The sequence below is a fragment of the Pseudophryne corroboree genome, chromosome 9, assembly GCF_028390025.1.
Source record: "Pseudophryne corroboree isolate aPseCor3 chromosome 9, aPseCor3.hap2, whole genome shotgun sequence".
Lineage (NCBI taxonomy): Eukaryota > Metazoa > Chordata > Amphibia > Anura > Myobatrachidae > Pseudophryne > Pseudophryne corroboree.
In genome coordinates this window covers 138,921,758-138,948,619 of record NC_086452.1, presented here as the reverse complement: position 1 = coordinate 138,948,619, position 26,862 = coordinate 138,921,758, and the positions used below count along the sequence as shown (strand labels likewise).

At 46.7% G+C, this 26,862-nt stretch overlaps 1 protein-coding gene across 1 annotated transcript in view; it reads left to right on the top strand.

The window, feature by feature from the left end:
* The window catches only part of CNN3 (calponin 3), a 113,370-nt gene that overhangs the window by 61,940 nt on the left and 24,568 nt on the right, over positions 1-26,862 (top strand). The window contains exons 2-3 of the mRNA XM_063939827.1: positions 4,528-4,649; positions 13,257-13,323. Of these exons, the coding sequence (XP_063795897.1) occupies positions 4,528-4,649; positions 13,257-13,323 (189 nt within the window). The remainder of the gene's footprint in view (positions 1-4,527; positions 4,650-13,256; positions 13,324-26,862) is intronic.

Here is a 26,862-nt window from a genome sequence, read left to right as displayed (position 1 = left end):
CGACTGAACGGCCGAAGCCCCGCCGCGCGGTGGAACTCCCGGCAACATCAGGGGACACAGCCACCACCAGCGGAGCTAAAGCAGCCGCCACTGATGACAGTGCAGATGCTAAGTCAACAGCGCCCCCTTGATCCTCCGAAAGATTCCGGCCCCTGCCTGAACAAGCCCTACACTCAGCATACTGCTCACCCTGCCTCCCAACCTGCTGCCTGATGGGCAGCGCAGAGGACCCCCCATCAATAACATTAGGGACCCGCGCAGGGGGCCTGCGGCCCCTTTCCCTAATCCTAGCTCCGCCCACTGAACACTCCAATCCCCCTGCAGCATGACCACCGCCGCTCGAATGACCCCACCCCCCGCTAAGGCTCCTGGAAGGGGGAGAATTGATGGCGGGAGCTTCCAGGTGTCTGCTCCCTGAAGCTCCCCCCAGCAGGAGGTAAAAACTGCCTGTTGTGCAGGGAACGCGCGTCCCCGCACTCGGCGCCTCCCGCCGTTCCCGGCCGTGAACAGTCTCTGGCTCAGTGGGAAGTGGCAGGGGAGAGTTACAGACTGCAGGTGCCGCTGCGCGCTCCCGTTCTCCTGCAGACACTACCCTCAGGCGGCGCGCGACCGCGCACAACGGGGGAGCAAGCTGCAGCTCGAGGCTCGGCCGCAGCACCTCCCCGCCTGCTGGCCGCCCACGCCCGGCCACCAACTCTGGCGGCGGCAGGGCAGAAACAGCATCATCGCCCGTCTCCGCGCGCACCCACGCCGGCCGAAACAGCCCGCGAGCGGGCAGCAGCGACTTCGAGCTCCATGGAAACCCCGCCGCTGCCGTCCTCTGAACGGTAACGGGCGGGGGTCCGGGGGGAACGGTGGGGACGAGAGGCGGTGGCCATCATAGGGCTAATAAATGAGAGCAACTAAAGTAATAACAAGGTGGGAGGGGAGAGGGGGAGTAAGCAGGTTGCTATAACCCACAACTAAAAGATGTAAACAGACAACTACACTGTCTGGGAGCACACTAATCTCCAACACCACAAAGACACTCACCGGCCTGAAGGCAAATTGAAAGAGACAAGGTACCACACAGAACCAGCCCAATACAACCACTGACACCACCTCTCACTTTCCCTGATTGGCTGTAGACAATCATACCATCCTGATCCACCCCCAGCCCAGGAGGTTTAACTCTCTCCATTCCAACGTTGTCATTCTGTTCTCCTTATGAAGACACCAGGTTCTGTTCTCATATTGAAAATACACCCCTGGGTGCAACATATGATGGTTTTCTTGTAATTGCCAGTTGTGGTGGGTTTATATAAATAATCTAATGAGAATAATATCTTTTGAACGTGTCACCGATCAGATAAATGAAGCAGAGCGTTTCTGGATTTATTTTGGTTGTTTTATTGGCGTTTAGGCAAAATTATTGGCAATCGGCATAACAATTGTGCTTTATTTGTATTGTGGAGTGATATGATATGTGGGATCCATGTCTCTAGTATTTGTGGCTCATAATGGGACAAGCCTGGTCTGCCCTGTGGGGTGATATGTGGTATCCATGTCTCCATAGCATTTCACTGGCTCATAATGTGGTAAGCCATATTTGTATTATGAGGTGACAGTTGTGCGCCAAGTCTCGATAGTGTCACCGGCTCAGTGTTGTAAGCTTTGTCTGTACTTCGGGTTGGCGTGTCTAAATAAATTTTGCTCCCAATAGCCATTCTTTCAGCTATAATTAATAAAATAGTAAATTGCCTCCTGTGTGGTGTTTCTGAATTAATACATTAATGAAATGCATAATTTGTGAAAAATGCGGTAAAGCTTTTTCTTATGGAGTCCTGTCTTGTATGGATTTCCCTCATAGGGGTAGATGTATCAAACTTTCTAAAGAGTTGGAAAGTTGCCCATAGCAACCGATCCACTTCTTCCACCTATCGTTTTATAGAATTTACTTGATGCATGCTAGTTAAAAGCTAATCGGAGAAGTTTTTCGTAACCATTATTCTTTAGGTTTAATACCTTTCCTGAAAACTACATGACAGTCTTATTTTAAATGGTAAAGCTACAAAAAATTTATTTGGCTGAGGATGGATTGTGTTGTCTTCCACCTGTTGGCAGATGATCCTTCACAAATTGCTGACTAAATGGTGCCATATTTATGTGAGTCTCCCACTCTTTCTTAATTGTATAAACCTGGATGAATTAGTAATACTACCTGTTACAATAATGAATACAGACTTTATTTTTTCAGCCCTGAAGCAGTTTACTATATAACCCATAGCAACAAAAGCACCAATATACCAGGTGCACTTTACAGCTGCAGACTAAAGCACAAAATAAAACTGCTCAAATGAAACGAAACATTTTTTTTTCTTTTTCTTTAGTTTCTAATTATTCAAAAATGAAAGAACATGTCAGTCATGTGATAGTTTGCAGTGTAATGTATGTCTGGTTATGGCTCCTGAGCGCTGCACAAATACTACAGGAAGTGGGATGACGTGCTTTATTCAGAGATTCCAACAACACTGCCAAGTGATCTGTGGGGTTACTGTAATCCCATGGATCATATAGACTGCTTCCAAGCCTTGCATTGTTTGACTATTGTATTTCTGCTTATAGAAGCTATCCAGTACACATAGCACTACTGCTACTTGGTTATAAGATACTTCCTTTAGTAATAATGCAGTTAAATGTCCGAGTACTTGAAGTGGCATGACAAAGCTTTGTTCTATAACAACTAGAGTGCTAAATAAGGACTGTAGGAGAGGGACTTGTTACTGACCCGGAAAAAAAAATGAATTACAAACCAGTCTGTTAAGATTACACACACCTGTGCCCCGTCACATACAGTATTACACACTAAAATCACCAGTCTGTACCCCTGCAGCACTATACCTGGTTTTCATTATATTGCACCTCCTAAATGGTAGGTGGTTAACATAGCGCCTGCCGGGGTCCCGACGGGGGTACAATACCACTGCCGGAATACCGGCGAGGTAGGTGATTCCCCCTCTATGGGTGTCCGTCACCCATAGAGGGAGAGTAGAATCTGTGGTGAGCATTCTAGTGCCTGGGATCCCGATGTCAGTATACTGGCATACTGTGCGGCGGGATCACATACCGATCCCCTCTAAACATACAAGCATGTTTTTAAAGCACTAATCCTGGCTATGCATGCTGTTACCATCATGATTATCTATTATTTTTAAGGTGCCTCATAGTGGCCCAGATTTATCAAGCCTTGGAGAGTGATAAATTGCATGGTGATAAAGTACCAACCAACCAGCTCCTGTCATTTTTCAAACACAGCCTGTAACATGGCAGTTAGGAGCTGATTGGTTGGTATTTTATCACTGTGCAATTTATCACTCTCCAAGGCTTGATAAATCTGGGCCAAAGTCTCCCGCATCATACACAGTAGCTTAATGTAAGCAGACATATCTTAGAAAGAACAACACAAAGCAGCAAACTAGGTAGATATTTAACCACCCTTGACAGGAAAGTGAAGGTTAGTCGCTGGGAGTGGAAGTCTGAATGGAACTTAGGCACAAATGTATTAAGCCTTAAAAAGTGATAAAGTGGAGACAGAAAAAGAGTGATAAAGGACCAGCCAATCAGCTCCTGTCATATTTCAAGCACAGGCTGTCACATGGCAGCTAGGAAGCTGATTGGCTGGTCATTTATCACTCTTTATCCGTCTCCACTTTATCACTTTTTAAGGCTTAATACATTTGGGTCTAAGATGCAACTGAGGGGGGAGATTTCTCAAAGCTTGGAGAGAGATGAAGTACAAACCAATCAGCTGCTGTCATTTTAGAGGCTGTGTTTGAGAAAATTACAGGAGCTGATTGGTTAGTACTTCATCTCTCTCCAAGCTTTGAGAAATCTCCCTCTACGAGCACAGGTGGCATTGATAGTGGTAGGAGTCGAACATGAGAAGGAGTGCCCTTACTGTGAACTTGCATATTAAGAGCAGGGTGACCTGGGGAGAAGAATTAGTCAGGAGATGAAGATGTAGATTTAGGATAACGAATGGTAAGCTTTGATGAAATTGTGTTTTGAGTGTAAGAAATTGTGTTTTGAGTGTAAGTTCAAATTGTGTTTGAACCTGGCGTAACTGATAGAAAGTTATATATATATATATATAATTTTTTTTTTTTTTTTAAAGATAACGGGGCCCAAACATTTGGTAAATATTGGGGCAATTTTCAGTTTTGCCGTTAACTGGGTCGGTGGATCGGGAAAATACAGCATGTTGGAAATCATCAATTTGCCAATTCTGATTAAAAAAAAAATCATTGGGATCCCCGACAGATCGACGATCATCATGGTCATTGGATCAGGGAATCACTTCTCAGTTGTATGGCCCATATTAGAGTGAGGCTTTAGTTCCACTCCTAAAATAGGTATAAAACCTATTGTTTGGAGAATACATTTTTTTTTTTTTTTTTTTTTAATAGCCTTTCTGTTATGGCCTTCCACAAATCCACGTACATTTTCTGTATAATACCCATATCTTAAGTGTAATGTCTTAATTTTCAGATTGCTCAGAAATATGACCTTCAAGTAGAAGAGGATCTGCGTCTCTGGATAGAGGAGGTCACTGGTATGAGGATTGGTGAAAACTTCCATCTCGGACTGAGAGACGGCGTCATGCTCTGCCAGTAAGTTCAAAATTATTTTTATTTATTTTCATTTTGTTCAAACTAAACCGATTTTATAATGAAATGTAAGTTACTTAAATATGATTCAGCAAATTTCATCTCTATTTGAATTTAAGAAACATCAAATTGTTTGCAGCTTCCTTTAAACCGTAGTAGAAAAGTGTATCGCCCGCTTTGGAAATATTTATCAATTCAATAAAATATATTTGGGGGGGAATTCAATTGCTGGCGACTTTTCGTCCGGCTGAATTTGCCAGACACCCATCGGTGAAATCTTGCTCAAGTGCTACCCCATAGGGGTACGAATTGGGCTGCTGGCATTTTAAATGCTGCAGAAACTGTAATTTGCCATCTTCACCAACAGTGGAATTTCCCCCTCTGTTATAATTTATCATTTATATTCATTCCAACTCAAGGGGGTGCTACTACATACAAACTAATTTTACTGAACATACCAAATAGAAAAACCAGTGAATAATTCTGACTACCATGTATAATTGCTCTATTTTTATCTATTAAAGACAAAAATGTAGGAATAACAGTAACGATTAACATAGAAGTGTCCAGTCAATATATAAATACTTTGTCTCAGTAACTAAGTGTGTTGCCTGCTGGAGTTCAAGGGTCATTTATTTTTCAATACAAAACACCACCTCCTATATTGTACATGATTGCCCCTTTAAATTCAGCAGCCAAAACTGCTGAAGATACATTGGCTTGGAAAAGCGCTCCGTAGTATGTTTAGCCTCTTCTGATGTTATTTCCAGGGCTAATCTGTTCTGTTATATTGGGAAATATGGTATCCGGACTCCAGGTCGACACACCTTAGGTAGACGCCAATTGGGCGACACCCCTTAGGTCGACATGGACAAAATGTCGACAGGAACAAGGTCGACATGGAAAAATGTCGACATGAGTTTTTCACAATTTTTTTTCTTTTTTGGAACCTTTTCATACTTAACGATCCACGTGGTCTACGATTGGAACGGTAATCTGTGCCAAGCGAAGGCACCATGCCCGAAGCATGGCGAGCGAAGCGGTGCATTAATTGGGGTTCCCGGTCACTCTACGAAGAAAAGGACACAAAAAAACATAACTCATGTCGACCTTTCCCCCATGTCGACCTTTCCCCCATGTCGACCTTTCCCCCATGTCGACCTAAGGTGTGTAAACCAATTGGCGTCGACCTGGAGTCCCAGACCCGGGAAATATAATATCCCTAACATGCATGAATTGTTTGTTCCATGACCCAAGTGCTATTAAAGAAAATCTACTACAGAACTTTTATCAGACAGATAATGGATACGCTTTCTTTTGATTATGAAATATTGTGTTTTGTCTCATACTGTGATCAGCAGACTCCTACTGCAAATATGTAATAAGTACTTTACTGGAATGAAAAATGAATTCTTTGAACTAAATATGAATTGTAAGCTTCAATAAGTCCCAGTATCCTACATGAATTTGAATTCTTACTATGGGGGAATTCAATTGTGCACAATACATTTTCACAAGAAAAAAAAACAGGTTTACCGCAACTTCTTGCCCGATTATTTTCTGCAGGCAGTTCAGTTAAGGCCTGTTTCTATCTTGTGAGAAAAATAAAATTTTTGTGCGAAAACACATAGGTCTGGGAACTAATCCTGCATCCTATGTGTTTTCGTGGGGTTGTCTTCAGTATGCCGAATGTCGGGATCCCGGCGCACAGTATACCGGCGCCGGGATCCCGACACCGGGCATACCGACAGCTATTCTCCCTCGTGGGGGTCCACGACCCCCCTGGAGGGAGAATAAAATAGCGTGGCGCGCCACCGTGCCCGCAAGGGGCTCTTTTGCGCTCGCCACACTGTCGGTATGCCGGCGGTCGGGCTCCCGGCGCCGGTATGCTGGTCGCCGGGAGCCCGGCCGCCGGCATAACCTACTACACCCGTTTTCGTGATTGCGAAAACACAGCACTTATCAGTTTTGTTTTGGGACCTTAGTGGGTCCCGAAAAAAAATCCTTGATAAGTGCTTCAGGGCTAATTGGAGAGCCAGGGATATTTAATTAGCCACAGGAAGTTACTGCAGCTAATTGAATTTCTCCCTATGTTTATTTGTTGCTGAAGTATCCCTAACTAGTATTTTATTGAAGCGCAATTGTGCTATTTAGTGCTTACTTTTTTTATCAACTTGCCTCATTATGACAAATATAACACACATAAGACTATGCTAGCGCTATATACTCAGTTGAGTCACATTATTATGACCACCAGCTTATAGCCAGAGTAACTGCCGTGTGCAGCACGGACAGCAGCTAGACGGGCTGGGAGTGACTCAATAAGGTGCTGTTTGGTTGGCACAGGTACATTGAAAGTGAACTGCTCCACTGCAGCGTTTATCGGCCCTCATGCAACTTCATAGCCGACATTCACCTCTCACATCAATGGCACGTGATGCTCTGCAGTTTTCATGTTATTTGCAATGGTTCTATTTATCCAGTTACAGTACACCTTCACCACAGCAGCACATGAACCGTTCACAAACCGCACTGTTCCAGAAATACGGCCACCCTTGGCCCGAATGTCGATTATCATCCTTTTTTGTAACTCTGATCACCTCTTTTACCCATGACCGCAACGTGTGATGTGTGCAGACAGCCTATCGCACACCTTATATACCCACCAAGCTAGCGCACAACACGTAACGTACTTCATGGGCTACACACTGCAGACGTCAAATTTAGGAGGTGGTCATAATAATGTGACACAACAGTGTAAATGTTCATCAAATAAAATAGTAATGTCCCTAGAATACCACAGTAAATATAAGGAGTCTGAATGTCCTAAACTAACATTTCATGATTTTCTCTATCGTCCTAGTGGATGCTGGGGTTCCTGAAAGGACCATGGGGAATAGCGGCTCCGCAGGAGACAGGGCACAAAAAGTAAAGCTTTTCCGATCAGGTGGTGTGCACTGGCTCCTCCCCCTATGACCCTCCTCCAGACTCCAGTTAGATTTTTGTGCCCGGCCGAGAAGGGTGCAATCTAGGTGGCTCTCCTAAAGAGCTGCTTAGAGAAAGTTTAGCTAGGTTTTTTATGTTACAGTGATTCCTGCTGGCAACAGGATCACTGCAGCGAGGGACTGAGGGGAGAAGGAGTCAACTCACCTGCGTGCAGGATGGATTGGCTTCTTGGCTACTGGACATCAAGCTCCAGAGGGACGATCACAGGTACAGCCTGGATGGTCACCGGAGCCGCGCCGCCGGCCCCCTTGCAGATGCTGAAGACAGAAGAGGTCCAGAATCGGCGGCTGAAGACTCCTGCAGTCTTCTAAAGGTAGCGCACAGCACTGCAGCTGTGCGCCATTTTCCTCTCAGCACACTTCACACGGCAGTCACTGAGGGTGCAGGGCGCTGGGAGGGGGGCGCCCTGGGAGGCAAAATAGTACCTATAAAGGCTAAAAATACCTCACATATAGCCCTAGAGGCTATATGGAGATATTTAACCCCTGCCTGATTTCTCAAAATAGCGGGAGACGAGCCCGCCGGAAAAGGGGCGGGGCCTATCTCCTCAGCACACGGCGCCATTTCCTCTCACAGCTCCGCTGGTCAGGACGGCTCCCAGGTCTCTCCCCTGCACTGCACTACAGAAACAGGGTAAAACAGAGAGGGGGGGCAAATTTATGGCGATATTTTTATATAACAAAGCAGCTATAGGGGAGCACTTATTATAAGGCTATCCCTGATATATATATATAGCGCTTTTGGTGTGTGCTGGCAAACTCTCCCTCTGTCTCCCCAAAGGGCTAGTGGGTCCTGTCTTCATTAGGAGCATTCCCTGTGTGTCTGCTGTGTGTCGGTACGTGTGTGTCGACATGTATGAGGACGATATTGGTGTGGAGGCGGAGCAATTGCCAAATATGGGGATGTCACCTCCTAGGGGGTCGACACCAGAATGGATGCCTTTATTTATGGAACTACGGGATAGTGTCAACACGCTAAAGCAGTCGTTTGACGACATGAGACGGCCGGACAATCAATTAGTGCCTGTCCAGGCGACTCAAACACCGTCAGGGGCTGTGAAACGCCCTTTGCCTCAGTCGGTCGACACAGACCCAGACACAGGCGATGACTCCAGTGGTGACGGTGACGAATCAACCGTATTTTCCAGTAGGGCCACACGTTATATGATTTTGGCAATGAAGGAGGCGTTACATTTAGCTGATACTACAGGTACCACTAAACAGGGTATTATGTGGGGTATGAAAAAACTACCTATAGTTTTTCCTGAATCAGAAGAACTAAATGACGTGTGTAATGAAGCGTGGGTTGCCCCTGATAAAAAGCTGATAATTTCAAAGAAATTATTGGCATTATACCCTTTCCCGCCAGAGGTTAGGGAGCGCTGGGAAACACCTCCTAGGGTGGACAAGGCGCTAACACGCTTATCTAAACAAGTGGCGTTACCCTCTCCTGAGACGGCCGCACTTAAAGATCCATCAGATAGGAGGATGGAAAATATCCAAAAAAGTATATACACACATGCAGGTGTTATACTACGACCAGCTGTAGCAACTGCCTGGATGGGCAGTGCGGGGGTAGTTTGGTCAGAATCCCTGATTGAAAATATTGATACCCTGGACAGGGACAATATTTTACTGTCGTTAGAACAAATAAAGGATGCATTTCTTTATATGCGTGATGCACAGAGGGATATATGCACACTGGCATCACGGGTAAGTGCTATGTCCATTTCGGCCAGAAGAGCTTTATGGACGCGACAGTGGACAGGCGATGCGGATTCAAAACGGCATATGGAAGTTTTGCCGTATAAGGGGGAGGAGTTATTTGGAGTCGGTCTATCAGATTTGGTGGCCACGGCTACAGCCGGGAAATCCACCTTTCTACCTCAAGTCACTCCCCAACAGAAAAAGGCACCGACTTTTCAACCGCAGCCCTTTCGTTCCTTTAAAAATAAGAGAGCAAAGGGCTATTCATATTTGCCACGAGGCAAAGGTCGAGGGAAGAGACAGCAACACGCAGCTCCTTCCCAGGATCAGAAGCCCTCCCCGGCTTCTACAAAAGCCTCAGCATGACGCTGGGGCTTCTCAAGCGGACTCGGGGACGGTGGGCGGTCGTCTCAAAAATTACAGCGCGCAGTGGGCTCACTCGCAAGTAGATCCCTGGATCCTGCAGATAATATCTCAGGGATACAGGTTGGAATTAGAGACAGATCCACCTCGCCGTTTCCTGAGGTCTGCTTTACCAACGTCCCCCTCCGAAAGGGAGACGGTGTTGGAAGCCATTCACAAGCTGTACTCTCAGCAGGTGATAGTCAAGGTACCTCTTCTGCAACAAGGGAAGGGGTATTATTCCACTCTTTTTGTGGTACCGAAGCCGGATGGCTCGGTAAGGCCTATTCTAAATCTGAAGTCCTTGAACCTGTACATAAAGAAGTTCAAGTTCAAAATGGAGTCACTCAGAGCAGTGATAGCGAACCTGGAAGAGGGGGACTTTATGGTATCCTTGGACATCAAGGATGCGTATCTCCACGTTCCAATTTACCCCTCACACCAGGGGTACCTCAGGTTCGTTGTACAAAACTGTCACTATCAGTTTCAGACGCTGCCGTTCGGATTGTCCACGGCACCTCGGATCTTTACAAAGGTAATGGCCGAGATGATGATTCTTCTTCGAAGAAAAGGCGTATTAATTATCCCATACTTGGACGATCTCCTAATAAGGGCGAGGTCCAGAGAACAGCTAGAGATGGGATTAGCACTGTCTCAAGAAGTGCTAAAACAGCACGGGTGGATTCTGAATATTCCAAAATCCCAGTTAATGCCGACAACTCGTCTGCTGTTCCTAGGGATGATTCTGGACACGGTTCAGAAAAAGGTTTTTCTCCCGGAGGAAAAAGCCAAGGAGTTATCCGAGCTTGTCAGGAACCTCCTAAAACCAGGAAAGGTGTCTGTACATCAATGCACAAGAGTCCTGGGAAAAATGGTGGCTTCTTACGAAGCGATTCCATTCGGCAGATTCCACGCAAGAATTTTCCAAAGGGATCTGTTGGACAAATGGTCAGGGTCGCATCTTCAGATGCACCTACGGATAACCCTGTCTCCAAGGACAAGGGTGTCTCTTCTGTGGTGGTTGCAGAGTGCTCATCTATTGGAGGGCCGCAGATTCGGAATACAGGATTGGATCCTGGTGACCACGGACGCCAGCCTGAGAGGCTGGGGAGCAGTCACACAAGGAAGAAACTTCCAGGGAGTATGGACGAGCCTGGAAACGTCTCTTCACATAAACATTCTGGAACTAAGAGCAATATACAATGCTCTAAACCAGGCAGAACCTCTGCTTCAGGGAAAACCGGTATTGATCCAGTCGGACAACATCACGGCAGTCGCCCATGTGAACAGACAGGGCGGCACAAGAAGCAGGAGGGCAATGGCAGAAGCTGCAAGGATTCTTCGCTGGGCAGAGAATCATGTGATAGCACTGTCAGCAGTGTTCATCCCGGGAGTGGACAACTGGGAAGCAGACTTCCTCAGCAGACACGATCTTCACCCGGGAGAGTGGGGACTTCATCCAGAAGTCTTCCACATGCTGGTAACCCGTTGGGAAAGACCAATGGTGGACATGATGGCGTCTCGCCTCAACAAAAAACTGGACAGGTATTGCGCCAGGTCAAGAGATCCGCAGGCAATAGCTGTGGACGCGCTGGTAACGCCTTGGGTGTACCAGTCGGTGTATGTGTTTCCTCCTCTGCCTCTCATACCAAAAGTATTGAGAATTATACGGCAAAGAGGCGTAAGAACGATACTAGTGGTTCCGGATTGGCCAAGGAGGACTTGGTACCCGGAACTTCAAGAGATGATCACGGAAGATCCGTGGCCTCTACCTCTAAGGAGGGACTTGCTTCAGCAGGGTCCCTGTCTGTTTCAAGACTTACCGCGGCTGCGTTTGACGGCATGGCGGTTGAACGCCGGATCCTAAAGGAAAGAGGCATGCCGGAAGAAGTCATTCCTACTTTGATTAAAGCAAGGAAGGAAGTAACCGTGCAACATTATCACCGAATTTGGCGAAAATATGTTGCGTGGTGCGAAGATCGGAGTGCTCCGACGGAGGAATTTCAACTGGGTCGATTCCTACATTTCCTGCAATCAGGATTGTCAATGGGTCTCAAATTGGGATCTATTAAGGTTCAAATTTCGGCCCTGTCGATTTTCTTTCAAAAAGAATTGGCTTCAGTCCCTGAAGTCCAGACCTTTGTTAAGGGAGTGCTGCATATTCAGCCTCCTGTGGTGCCTCCAGTGGCACCGTGGGATCTAAATGTGGTTTTGGACTTCCTAAAATCTCATTGGTTTGAACCACTAAAAAAGGTGGATTTGAAATATCTCACATGGAAAGTGACCATGCTTCTAGCCCTGGCTTCTGCCAGGAGAGTGTCAGAATTGGCAGCTTTATCTTACAAAAGCCCATATCTGATTTTCCATTCGGACAGGGCAGAACTGCGGACTCGTCCGCATTTTCTCCCTAAGGTGGTGTCAGCATTTCATCTGAACCAGCCTATTGTAGTGCCTGCGGCTACAAGTGACTTGGAGGACTCCAAGTTACTGGACGTTGTCAGAGCATTAAAAATATATATTGCAAGGACAGCTGGAGTCAGAAAATCTGACTCGTTGTTTATATTGTATGCACCCAACAAGATGGGTGCTCCTGCGTCTAAGCAGACGATTGCTCGTTGGATCTGTAGCACAATCCAACTTGCACATTCTGTGGCAGGCTTGCCACAGCCTAAATCTGTAAAGGCCCACTCCACAAGGAAGGTGGGCTCATCTTGGGCGGCTGCCCGAGGGGTCTCGGCATTACAACTTTGCCGAGCAGCTACGTGGTCAGGGGAGAACACGTTTGTAAAATTTTACAAATTTGATACTCTGGCTAAGGAGGACCTGGAGTTCTCTCATTCGGTGCTGCAGAGTCATCCGCACTCTCCCGCCCGTTTGGGAGCTTTGGTATAATCCCCATGGTCCTTTCAGGAACCCCAGCATCCACTAGGACGATAGAGAAAATAAGATTTTACTTACCGATAAATCTATTTCTCGGAGTCCGTAGTGGATGCTGGGCGCCCATCCCAAGTGCGGATTATCTGCATAAGTTGTACATAGTTATTGTTAACTAATTCGGGTTATTGTTAAAGGAAGCCATCTTTCAGAGGCTCCGCTGTTATCATACTGTTAACTGGGTTTAGATCACAAGTTGTACGGTGTGATTGGTGTGGCTGGTATGAGTCTTACCCGGGTTTCAAAATCCTCCCTTATTGTGTACGCTCGTCCGGGCACAGTACCTAACTGGAGTCTGGAGGAGGGTCATAGGGGGAGGAGCCAGTGCACACCACCTGATCGGAAAAGCTTTACTTTTTGTGCCCTGTCTCCTGCGGAGCCGCTATTCCCCATGGTCCTTTCAGGAACCCCAGCATCCACTACGGACTCCGAGAAATAGATTTATCGGTAAGTAAAATCTTATTTTTAAGTTCTAAGAATATCAGTTATGTTTGTTTGTTTTTTTCCTACTTTTTTTTTTTTTTTTAACCTTTTTCTATTTTATTTTTCCCCCTCTCTTTAGTCTCATGAATAAGCTACATCCAGGGTCAATAAGGAAAATAAATGATGCAAAGATAAACTGGCACAAGGTGAGACTGGATTTGTACATTTTATGCTGATATTCTGCACCTAACCCAGTGTATGTATACGTGTGTGTGTGTATATATATGTGTATATGTAGTATGTATGTGTGTGTGTGTATATGTATATGTATGTGTATATATATATGTATATGTATGTGTGTATATATATATATATATATATATATATATATATATATATATATATATATATATATATATATATATATATATATATATATATATATATTTATTTGTGCTGGACAACGATTAAAATTTTTAATCGCAGGATTTCATGCGATTAATAGCGATTAATCGTATTGTTAGCCGACTAAAGTCAATAATTAATTCAAAAGTGGTGTATTGCGCACTTTTAGTACTTCTATATAAACAACAGTGCAATAACATTAAACAACACTGCAAACACATTTAGTTTGCAGTTTTCCCTTAACACAATAGCATTTAAACGTTAAAAATTAAAATTACAAATAAAATGTTTTCTGAGAATCTAAATCTGTTTTCTTTCCCAGATTTTTGTTCCCATCATATTGGACAGATATATTTTAGGTGTGTAACCTATTTACTGCTCTGCACCAAGCCAGTTGCTAAGACACACAAGGTTATTTACATTTTCAGATGATAAAGAAACTCTCCTTCTGTACAATATGACCAGCAAGAGAAAACAACCTTTCACAGGGTACTGATGTTGCAGGTGTGGCCAAGTACTTCTGTGCAATGGAGGCCAGACTGCTGTATGATCCTGCATGTTTGGACCACCACTCTAATGGACAGGACTCTGTACTGATGGTGGGCTCCGCTCTGAATCGACGCACACTGTTCTCAACTGAATCTTCCTCCTGTTCAGAATCAGACTCTGATGAAGCAGCCAATAGGGCTAACTTTTTATTTGGTGGCTCTGATGTTGTTGCTTCCACAGGTTTCTCTGCAACAAACCTCTGTTCCTTTAGTAAGTTGGTGACTAAGGCCCACACCTCACCCCTCTCAGCTTTGGGTATACACTTGAGGTCCTTGAATCTAGGGTCCAATGCGGTAGCAATCTTCAGATATGCAATGTTGGCATTTTCTTTGCGTGTCTCCAGGTCTGTTCTGAATGTAGACTTAAATTTGACCACGTAGGCAGGGTCATCATCTGAACTCTCCATGACCCGAGAGAGATGGCAAAAAGCAGGCAGAACCACAGAGCATGAAATATACTTTTCTCTAACGTCCTAGTGGATGCTGGGGACTCCGTAAGGACCATGGGGAATAGCGGCTCCGCAGGAGACTGGGCACAGCTAAGAAAGAATTAGGACCACCTGGTGTGCACTGGCTCCTCCCACTATGACCCTCCTCCAGACTTCAGTTAGAATCCTGTGCCCGGCCGAGCTGGATGCACACTAGGGGCTCTCCTGAGCTCCTAGAAAGAAGTATATGTTAGGTTTTTTATTTTACAGTGAGATCTGCTGGCAACAGACTCACTGCAGCGAGGGACTAAGGGGAGAAGAAGCGAACCTACCTAACTGGTGGTAGCTTGGGCTTCTTAGGCTACTGGACACCATTAGCTCCAGAGGGATCGACCGCATGGAACCGGCCATTGGTGTTCGGTCCCGGAGCTGCGCCGCCGGCCCCCTTACAGAGCCAGAAGCAAGAAGAATCCGGAAAATCGGCGGCAGAAGACATCAGTCTTCACCAAGGTAGCGCACAGCACTGCAGCTGTGCGCCATTGCTCCTCATACACACTTCACACTCCGGTCACTGAGGGTGCACGGCGCTGGGGGATGGCGCCCTGAGAAGCAATAAATACACCTTGGCTGGCAAATATATCACAATATATAGCACCAGAGGCTATATATGTGATAAATACCCCTGCCAGAATCCATAAAAAAGCGGGAGAAAAGTCCGCGAAAAAGGGGCGGAGCTATCTCCCTCTGCACACTGGCGCCATTTTTCCCTCACAGTTCCGCTGGATGGAAGCTCCCTGACTCTCCCCTGCAGTCTACACTACAGAAAAGGGTAAAAAAGAGAGGGGGGGCACTAAATTTAGGCGCAAAATACATATATAGCAGCTATAGGGGATATAATTTAGTTAATCCCTGTATTATATAGCGCTCTGGTGTGTGCTGGCATACTCTCTCTCTGTCTCCCCAAAGGGCTTTGTGGGGTCCTGTCTTCTGTCAGAGCATTCCCTGTGTGTGTGTGCGGTGTGTCGGTACGGCTGTGTCGACATGTTTGATGAGGAGACTTATGTGGAGGAGGAGCAGGTGCCTATAAATGTGTTGTCACCCCCTGCGGGGCAGACACCGGAGTGGATGGACTTGTGGAAGGAATTACGCGAAAGTGTCGACTCCTTACATAAAAAATTTGACGACATGCCAAATGTGGGGCAGCCGGCTTCTCAGCCCGTGCCTGCCCAGACGTCTCAAAAGTCATCAGGGGCTCTAATACGCCCGCTACCTCAGGTGACAGACACAGATGTCGACACGGATACTGATACCAGTGTCGACGACGAAGAGACTAATGTAATGTCCAATAGGGCCACTCGTTATATGATTGAGGCAATGAAAAATGTTTTACACATTTCTGAGGTGACCCCAGGTACCACAAAAAAGGGTATTATGTTTGGGGAGAAAAAACTACCAGTAGTTTTTCCCCCTTCTGGAGAATTAAATGACGTGTGTGTGAACTAGCGTGGGCTTCCCCTGATAAAAAATGTGTAATTTCAAAAAAATTACTAATAGCGTACCCTTTCCCGCCAGAGGATAGGTCACGTTGGGAAACACCCCCTAAGGTGGATAAAGCACTTACGCGCTTATCAAAAAAGGTGGCACTGCCGTCCCAAGATACGGCCGCCCTAAAGGAACCTGCTGACAGAAAGCAGGAGGCTCTCCAAAAAGCTATATATACACACACTGGTATTATACTGAGACCAGCTATTGCCTCAGCATGGTTGTGCAGTGCGGCAGCTGCATGGTCAGACTCCCTGTCAGAGAACATTGACACCCTAGACAGGGACACTATATTGCTAAACGTAGAGCATATTAAAGACGCTGTCTTTTACATAAGAGATGCACAGAGGGATATTTGCCGGCTGGCATCAAAAACAAGTGCACTGTCCATTTGTGCCAGGAGAGGGTTATGGACCCGGCAGTGGACAGGGGATGCAGATTCCAAAAGGCACATGGAAGTTTTGCCTTATAAGGGTGAGGAGTTGTTCGGGGATGGTCTTTCAGACTTAGTTTCCACAGCAACAGCTGGGAAGTCGGCATTTTTGCCACATGTCCCCTCACAACCAAAGAGAGCACCGTATTATCAGGTGCAGTCCTTTCGCCCCCAAAAGAGCAGACGGGGTAGAGGCGCGTCCTTTCTGCCCAGAGGCAGAGGTAGGGGAAAAAAGCTGCAGCATACAGCCACTTCCCAGGAACAAAAGTCCTCCCCCGCTTCTTCTGCTAAGTCCGCCGCATGACGCTGGGGCTCAGCAGGCGGAGCCAGGTACGGTGGGGGGCCGTCTCAAAAACTTCAGCAATCAGTGGGCTCGCTCACAGGTAGATCCCTGGATCCTTCAAGTGGTATCTCAGGGGTACAGGCTGGAATTCGAGACATCCCCCCCCCCCCCGCCGTTTCCTCAAATCTGCCTTACCAACGACTCCTTCAGAAAGGGAGGTTGTGCTAGAGGCAATTCACAAGCTGTATTCCCAGCAGGTGATATTCAAGGTGCCCCTACTTCAACAAGGACGGGGTTACTATTCCACAATGTTTGTGGTACCGAAACCGGACGGTTCGGTGAGACCCATTTTAAATTTGAAATCCTTGAACACATATTTGAAAAAATTCAAGTTCAAGATGGAATCGCTCAGGGCGGTTATTGCAAGCCTGGAAGAGGGAGATTACATGGTATCTCTGGACATCAAGGATGCTTACCTGCATGTCCCCATTTACCATCCTCACCAGGAGTACCTCAGATTTGTGGTACAGGATTGTCATTACCAATTCCAGACGTTGCCGTTCGGCCTGTCCACGGCACCGAGGGTATTTACCAAGGTAATGGCCGAAATGATGATACTCCTTCGGAAAAAGGGAGTTTTAATTGTCCCATACTTGGACGATCTCCTGATAAGGGCGAGGTCCAGAGAGCAGTTGTTGGTCGGCGTAGCATTATCTCAGGAGATGCTACACCAGCACGGTTGGATTCTGAATATTCCAAAGTCTCAGCTGGTTCCGGCGACACGTATACTGTTCCTAGGGATGATTCTGGACCCGGTCCAGAAAAAAGTGTTTCTCCCAGAGGAGAAAGCCGAGGAGCTGTCGTCTCTAGTGAGAGGCCTCCTGAAACCAAAACAGGTGTCGGTGCATCATTGCACGCGAGTCCTGGGAAAGATGGTAGCTTCCTACGAAGCGATTCCATTCGGCAGGTTCCATGCCAGAACTTTTCAGTGGGACCTGTTGGACCAATGGTCCGGATCGCATCTTCAACAAAGCCCCTGCTTCAAAACCGGCCGGTTCTGATCCAGTCAGACAACATCACGGCGGTCGCCCATGTAAATCGACAGGGCGGCACAAGAAGCAGGGCGGCAATGGCAGAAGCCACAAGGATTCTCCGTTGGGCGGAAAATCACGTGTTAGCACTGTCAGCAGTGTTCATTCCGGGAGTAGACAACTGGGAAGCAGACTTCCTCAGCAGGCACGACCTCCACCCGGGAGAGTGGGGACTTCATCCAGAAGTCTTCCAACTGATTGTAAACCGTTGGGAAAGGCCACAGGTGGACATGATGGCGTCCCGCTTAAACAAAAAGCTGGAAAAATATTGCGCCAGGTCAAGAGACCCTCAGGCGATAGCTGTGGACGCTCTAGTGACACCGTGGGTGTACCGGTCGGTTTATGTGTTCCCTCCTCTTCCTCTCATACCCAAGGTACTGAGGATAATAAGGAGAAGAGGCGTAAGAACTATACTCATTGTTCCGGATTGGCCAAGAAGAGCTTGGTACCCGGAACTTCAAGAAATGATCTCAGAGGACCCATGGCCTCTGCCGCTCAGACAGGACCTGCTGCTGCAGGGGCCCTGTCTGTTCCAAGACTTACCGCGGCTGCGTTTGACAGCATGGCGGTTGAACGCCGGATCCTAAAAGAAAAGGGTATTTCGGAGGAAGTCATTCCTACGCTTATTAAAGTTAGGAAAGATGTAACCGTACAACATTATCACCGCATATGGCGAAAATATGTTGCGTGGTGTGAGGCCAGGAAGGCCCCAACGGAGGAATTCCAGTTAGGTCGATTTCTGCACTTCCTACAGTCAGGGGTGACTATGGGCCTAAAATTGGGTTCCATTAAGGTCCAGATTTCGGCTCTGTCGATTTTTCTTCCAAAAAGAACTGGCTTCACTGCCTGAAGTTCAGACATTTGTCAAGGGAGTGCTGCATATTCAGCCTCCTTTTGTGCCCCCAGTGGCACCGTGGGACCTCAACGTGGTGTTGGGTTTCCTAAAGTCACATTGGTTTGAGCCACTCAAATCCGTGGATTTAAAATATCTCACGTGGAAAGTGGTCATGCTTTTGGCCTTGGCTTCGGCAAGGCGGGTGTCAGAATTGGCGGCTTTGTCATGTAAAAGCCCCTATTTGATTTTCCATATGGATAGGGCAGAATTGAGGACTCGTCCCCAATTTCTTCCTAAGGTGGTATCAGCTTTTCACTTGAACCAACCTATCGTGGTGCCTGCGGCTACTAGGGACTTGGAGGACTCCAAGTTACTGGACGTAGTCAGGGCCTTGAAAATGTATGTTTCCAGGACGGCTGGAGTCAGGAAGACTGACTCGCTATTTATCCTGTATGCACCAAACAAGATGGGTGCTCCTGCTTCAAAGCAGACTATTGCTCGCTGGATTTGTAGCACAATTCAGCTTGCGCATTCTGTGGCTGGCCTGCCACAGCCTAAATCTGTAAAAGCCCATTCCACGAGGAAAGTGGGCTCTTCTTGGGCGGCTGCCCGAGGGGTCTCGGCTTTACAACTTTGCCGAGCTGCTACTTGGTCAGGGGCAAACACGTTTGCAAAATTCTACAAATTTTGATACCCTGGCTGAGGAAGACCTTGAGTTCTCTCATTCGGTGCTGCAGAGTCATCCGCACTCTCCCGCCCGTTTGGGAGCTTTGGTATAATCCCCATGGTCCTTACGGAGTCCCCAGCATCCACTAGGACGTTAGAGAAAATAAGATTTTACTCACCGTTAAATCTATTTCTCGTAGTCCGTAGTGGATGCTGGGCGCCCGTCCCAAGTGCGGACTGTCTGCAATACTTGTATATAGTTATTGTTAACTAAAAGGGTTATTGTTGAGCCATCTGTTGAGAGGCTCTGTTATGTTCATACTGTTAACTGGGTATAATATCACGAGTTATACGGTGTGATTGGTGTGGCTGGTATGAGTCTTACCCGGGATTCAAAATCCTTTCTTTATTGTGTCAGCTCTTCCGGGCACAGTATCCTTACTGAAGTCTGGAGGAGGGTCATAGTGGGAGGAGCCAGTGCACACCAGGTGGTCCTAATTCTTTCTTAGCTGTGCCCAGTCTCCTGCAGAGCCACTATTCCCCATGGTCCTTACGGAGTCCCCAGCATCCACTACGGACTACGAGAAATAGATTTACCGGTGAGTAAAATCTTATTTTCTCCTCCCAGAAGTTCAGTCACATACCTGCAACAGCCAAAAAAAAAAATCAAACCCATTTCTTTGGGTACGGGAGAATGCTGGTGGTCAGAAGACCGACAGCGGCATCCTGGAATCCAGATACCCAAAAGTCCCCTAACCCTCCCTGCTTCCTACCTACCACCAGTAAGTGCCTAAACCTACCTAACTACATCCCATTCATGCTATATTTTTTACAGACAGGACAGTGGAAAAATGAAATATATGAAGTATGTAAAATATACCTGCAGGGCTCCAGTAGCGTTTCCAACCTCTGCAGTTTGTCCATTTCAGCTGTAGTTGGCATGGCAATCTTGGTGTTGTGTGTGGTGAGGACATCCCTCGGTGGCTGTTCATTTCTACAGACACTTTTTATCATGTCCAGAGTCGAATTCCATCTGGTTGGAATATCTTGTATAAGCGACTCCTTATTTTGTCTATGTTGAATTTGTTGTTTTTGTAATTCTGCAGCACTTGCTGGACTGTGTTTAAAGTGGCCTACAACTTTTCTGCATTTGGCCAGGACATTGTCAAACGCACTGTTCTGCAGAGATACTGTGACAGAACGCTGGAGACTGTGCGCAGTGCAGGGGACATGTTCAAAAGGCAGGTGTCTTGCAGCAGCAATCATATTTCTTGCACTATCTGTGCTAAGTGTACCGACTTTGGGGTATATGCAAATTCCCGAAATTGTCGAAAAACGGGACACTTTCACCCCAAAAAAAAAATCGACAATGCAATTCAGTACTTTCCGTCAAAAAAACGGACTTTTAAAATTCGACTTTTTGAAATTCGACTTTTCTGCAATGGGACAAATGCGGCAATTCGACAAAAGTATATTCAATTGAAGATTGGAAATTCGACAACAGTGCTTTTAGACAGTAAATTCGTCATTTTCAATCCGCCACACTTTGGTGGGTGAATCTAATAAAAAAAAATTTAAAACATGTTTTTTTGGGTGTGTTTTTATTGGTAATAGCATATCTATTTATATTAGAAGGGATTAGGTACTTGGTTTGTCTTTTTGGGAGGCACAAGTATTATTTATATATTTTTTAAAATATCTTTTTTTTTTTTAAATGGAATGGTAAAAACCCGAAAAAAAATGGCGTGGGGTCCCCCCTCCAAAGCATAACCAGCCTCGGGCTCTTCGAACCGGTCCTGGTTCTAAAAATCCGGGGGGGAAATGGACAGGGGATCCCCTGTATTTTTAAAACCAGCACCGGGCTCTGCTGCTGGTGCAAAAAATACGGGGGACAAAAAGAGTAGGGGTCCCCCGTATTTTTTACACCAGCATCGGGCTCCACTAGCTGGACAGATAATGCCACAGCCGGGGGTCACTTTGATACAGTGCCCTGCGGCCATGGCATTAAATATCCAACTAGTCACCCCTGGCCGGGGTACCCTGGGGGAGTGGGGACCCCTTCAATCAAGGGGTCCCCCCCCCAGCCACCCAAGGGCCAGGGGTGAAGCCCGAGGCCCGAGCGGTGGGGTTACCCGCGGTCAGCGGCTGACCGCGGGTAACCCCACCGCTACCCGCAAAGTTCCCACCATTGAAAGTAATGGAGAGGCTTTGCGAGGCGCTGTCTGACAGCTCAGACGTGCAGCCAATCAGCAGAGTGCCAGGACGTTGCACTCGCTGATTGGCAGAAGGGACCTCGGTGACAGCAGTCACGTGGTGTCCCGGCATTCGGGGAAAGGGGTCTCATGTGTAAACATGGGACCCCTTTCAGTCCGTGTGGATCGGTTGTTCGTTTTCTTTTTTTGCCAAGTACTAGGATTTATATCTGGACACTGGATTGAGGGGAGTATAATTTTATTCACAGGTACCCCGGATCGTCGGATCAGGAGACGTGGCAGTCGGCGGGTCAACATAGGTAAGTATGTGTGTCGGCAGGTGTGTAATAAAGTTTTACTCTCAAGTTGTATGTCTCCTGTTTTTATTTGGGTATTTTTTCCCCAGTAGTACTACAGGTACCAGCGGGCCCGGTTTTCTCCCGCATGCTGGTACTTGTGGTTCTCCAAGTACCAGCTTGCGGGGGAGGCTTGCTGGGACTTGTAGTACTACAGGAAAAGACAATATTCTTTACATTTTCTCAAGGCTATCAGCCTCCCATCCGCAGCCCTTGGATGGGGGGGGGGGGGGAGGGACAGCCTCGGGCTTCACCCCTGGCCCTTGGGTGGCTGGGGGGGGGACCCCTTGATTGAAGGGGTCCCCACTCCCCCAGGGTACCCCGGCCAGGGGTGACTAGTTGGATATTTAATGCCATGGCCGCAGGGCACTGTATCAAAGTGACCCCCGGCTGTGGCATTATCTGTCCAGCTAGTGGAGCCTGATGCTGGTGTAAAAAATACGGGGGACCCCTACTCTTTTTGTCCCCCGTATTTTTTGCACCAGGCGCAGAGCCCGGTGCTGGTTTTAAAAATACGGGGGATCCCCTGTCCATTTTCCCCCCGGATTTTTAGAACCAGGACCAGCTCGAAGAGCCCGAGGCTGGTTATGCTTTGGAGGGGGGACCCCACGCCATTTTTTTCCGAGTTTTTTCCCGTTTTTACCCGTTTTTAAAAAAAAACGGAACAAATCCGTCAAATCGCCCGTTTTTCGGCAGCGGGACTGTCGAATCCGTTTTTTATTGCATATGGTCAATTTCGGCACCCACTTGCCGAAATTACACTGTCGAATTGAAAAACGGACGATAATTTGCCGCGATTCGCCGCTAATTGCATATACCGCTTTATCTGAAATGTTCCACTCCTGTGCAACATGAATAAAATGTTCAGCGCACGTTTCAGCAAAATGTCTCTCTTCTGTTTTCATTACAGTCAGAGCATGTGACTGTAGCTCCCAGTGTTCATCAATATAATGCACTGTAACTCCGAGGTAATTATGGTTACCCAGCGATGTCCAGTAATCTCCAGTGAGAGCAACATGTGGTACACATTGTAACGCCATCGCTTTTGTAGTCCTCTCATTTTCATACAAGTCATGTATTCTTCTTGTGATGGTGCGTCTTGAGGGAGGCTCATACGTGCTGTCATTGGTTGCGATCCTAAGAACGTTCCTCAGACCGACATCTTCGACAATACTAATTGGCCTGCAGTTTGTAGCTATCCACTTCGCTATGTTATTTGTTAGCTTTTCTTGCTTTTGTTTATCTATACTTCTCCCATACGCTGTATCCAATGTAGTCTGCCGAAGCTTCCCTCCACTGTTTGAGTGGGTGAGTTGCTGGCATCAACGGTGTGTATTGCATTTAAGTGATACTTCAGACTCGAAGTACTCCGGTGATAAGAAAATTCAGCTTTGCAGTGTTTACAAATAACTTTGGTTTTATCAACTGTGCCATCTGGTAGAGATTTAAAATGAAAATGTCCATGTAAGATTTCGGTTCCTTTCTCCATTTTCTGTGAAAACATTTTTAAATAAATAAAAAATTTATTTAAAAAAACGGTATTTTTTGTTTATAGCAGATTAGGCACCCCAGCAATAAAAGGGAGTATAATAGCTCAGCAGGGAGACCTTAATGAATGAAGGAGGCCCAAACTTCCAATCCCATCCACTAAAGGTCCATACACACTTAACGATATAATGAGCGACGTCGCTCATTTTCCCCCTCCTTGAGCGACGTCGCTCATTATATCGTTAAGTGTGTATGCCGCCAGCGACGACCGATGCGCGGCCCCGCGGGTCGGCAACGATCGTCGCTGTCGGTCAGGCATGCATGAAGGATGTGGACTGTCGTCCACGACCTTCATGCAGGGCTGGCGGGGGCGTGACGTCACTGAGCGATATGAGCGGTCATATCGCTCAGTGCGTACAGGCGGCCGCCGACCGGCCGGCCCGGGAGGGGGAAACGTTAGACGATGTCGCTCACAGAGCGACATAGTCTAATGTGTATGGACCTTAACTCTCCTGTTAATATAAGCAATATCAGCCCCAATGTACATAAACCCGTCAATCCAGTCCCACTGCGGCGTTGATAGAACCAGTGAATAGCCGCCGGTGAGAAGTGCTTCTTGCGCTGTCTCTGATACTTGCGCGCCGGCACCATTCTCATCCAGTCCCACAGCGGCGCCCGCCGGAGAAGAGAAGGGCTGCCCTGCGCGCTGCAACCCACGCGACCGAGGTTTCTCCTCAGCCACGCGTAACTAAGTTACCCAGTTCAGGCCAGCGCGCGCTACGGGATCCCACTCACCCAGTCCTACCGCGGCGCAGCTCCCGCTTGTGTTCTAACTTAGAACACAAGCGGTAGCTGCGCCGCGGTGGAACTGGGTGAGTGGGATCCCGTAGCGCGCGCTGGCTGGAGCTGGGTAACTTAGTTAGAACTTCTAAGTTAATCGCTACCTATCTAACTAAAAACTAAATGCTAAAGAGCAGCTATAAGGGAATCCTATGCCTTTGCTAGGGCCCTGTATACAAACCAGTACTCACAGAGATATTGTGAAGATGTCTCAGTCTCAAAAGGTGCTGGCGGCTTCCTCTTCTCCGGCGGCTTCTCCATCAAGGGGGTCAGATGAATTACTGCTTCCGGCGGCTTCTTCCGCTACTGCTTCCGGCGCAGCAGCGTTAACAATATCGCCGTTATTGCCTTATGGCATTAACGAGTTAATAACGCGTTATCTTGCCCAGCACTAATATATATATATATATATATATATATATATATATATATATATATATATATATATATATATATATATATATATATATATATATATATATATATGTATATGTGTGTGTGTGTGTGTGTGTGTATATGTACATGCATGCATGCATGCATGCATACACTGCTCAAAAAAATAAAGGGAACACTAAAATAACACATCCTAGATCTGAATGAATGAAATATTCTTATTAAATACTTTGTTCTTTACATAGTTGAATGTGCTGACAACAAAATCACACAAAAATTATCAATGGAAATCAAATTTATTAACCCGTGGAGGTCTGGATTTGGAGTCACACTCAAAATTAAAGTGGAAAAACACACTACATGCTGATCCAACTTTGATGTAATGTCCTTAAAACAAGTCAAAATGAGGCTCCGTAGTGTGTGTGGCCTCCACGTGCCTGTATAAACTCCCTACAATGCCTGGGCATGCTCCTGATGAGGTGGCGGATGGTCTCCTGAGGGATCTCCTCCCAGACCTGGACTAAAGCATCCGCCAACTCCTGGACAGTCTGTGGTGCAACGTGGCGTTGGTGGATGGAGCGAGACATGATGTCCCAGATGTGCTCAATTGGATTCAGGTCTGGGGAACGGGCGAGCCAGTCCATAGCATCAATGCCTTCGTCTTGCAGGAACTGCTGACACACTCCAGCCACATGAGGTATAGCATTGTCTTGCATTAGGAGGAACCCAGGGCCAACCGCACCAGCATATGGTCTCACAAGGGGTCTAAGGATCTCATCTCTGTACCTAATGGCAGTCAGGCTACCTCTGGTGAGCACATGGAGGGCTGTGCAGCCCCCCAAAGAAATGCCACCCCACACCATTACTGACCCACTGCCAAACCGGTCATGCTGGGGGATGTTGCAGGCAGCAGAACGTTCTCCTTGGCATCTCCAGACTCTGTCACGTCTGTCACGTGCTCAGTGAGAACCTGCTTTCATCTGTGAAGAGCACAGGGCGCCAGTGGCGAATTTGGCAATCTTGGTGTTCTCTGGCAAATGCCAAACGTCCTGCACGGTGTTGGGCTGTAAGCACAACCCCCACCTGTGGATGTCGGGCCCTCATACCACCCTCATGGAGTCTGTTTCTGATCGTTTGAGTAGACACATGCACATTTGTGGCTTGCTGGAGGTCATTTTGCAGGGCTCAGGCAGTGCTCCTCCTGTTCCTCCTTGCACAAAGGCGGAGGTAGCGGTCCTGCTGCTGGGTTGTTGCCCTCCTACGGCCTCCTCCACGTCTTCTGATGTACTGGCCTGTCTCCTGGTAGCGCCTCCATGCTCTGGACACTACGCTGACAGACACAGCAAACCTTCTTGCCACAGCTCGCATTGATGTGCCATCCTGGATGAGCTGCACTACCTTAGCCACTTGTGTGGGTTGTAGGGAGGTCATACAGGCACGTGGAGGCCACACACACTACTGAGCCTCATTTTGACTTGTTTTAAGGACATTACATCAAAGTTGGATCAGCCTGTAGTGTGTTTTTCCACTTAAATTTTGAGTGTGACTCCAAATCCAGACCTCCATGGGTTAATAAAGTTGATTTCTATTGATAATTTTTGTGTGATTTTGTTGTCAGCACATTCAACTATGTAAAGAGCAAAGTATTTAATAAGAATATTTCATTCATTCCGATCTAGGATGTGTTATTTTAGTGTTCCCTTTATTTTCTGAGCTGTGTGTGTGTGTGTGTGTGTGTGTGTGTGTGTATATCTATCTATCTATCTATCTATCTATCTATCTATCTATCTATCTATCTATCTATCTATCTATCTATATATATATATATATATAATGTGTATGTATATGTGTATGTATGTATGTGTGTGTTTTTTTTTATTTTTGCCAAGGTGTCTCTAAAAATACTTACTTTATATACACACACACACACACACACACACACACACACACACACACACACACACACACACACAGAAAGTATTCACAGCGCTTCGCTTTTTCTGCATTTTGTTATGTTACAGCCTTATTCCAAACTTTAATAAATTCTATTTCTGCTGCGGGGTACACTGGGCTCCACAAGGAAAGACATAGGGGTGTAGAGTAGGATCTTGATCCGAGGCACCAACAGGCTCAAAAGCTTTGACTGTTCCCAGAATGCATAGCGCCGCCTCCTCTATAACCCTGCCTCCCTGCACAGGAGCTCAGTTTTGTAGTTGGTGCCGCAGATAGCAGGCACATAACAGAG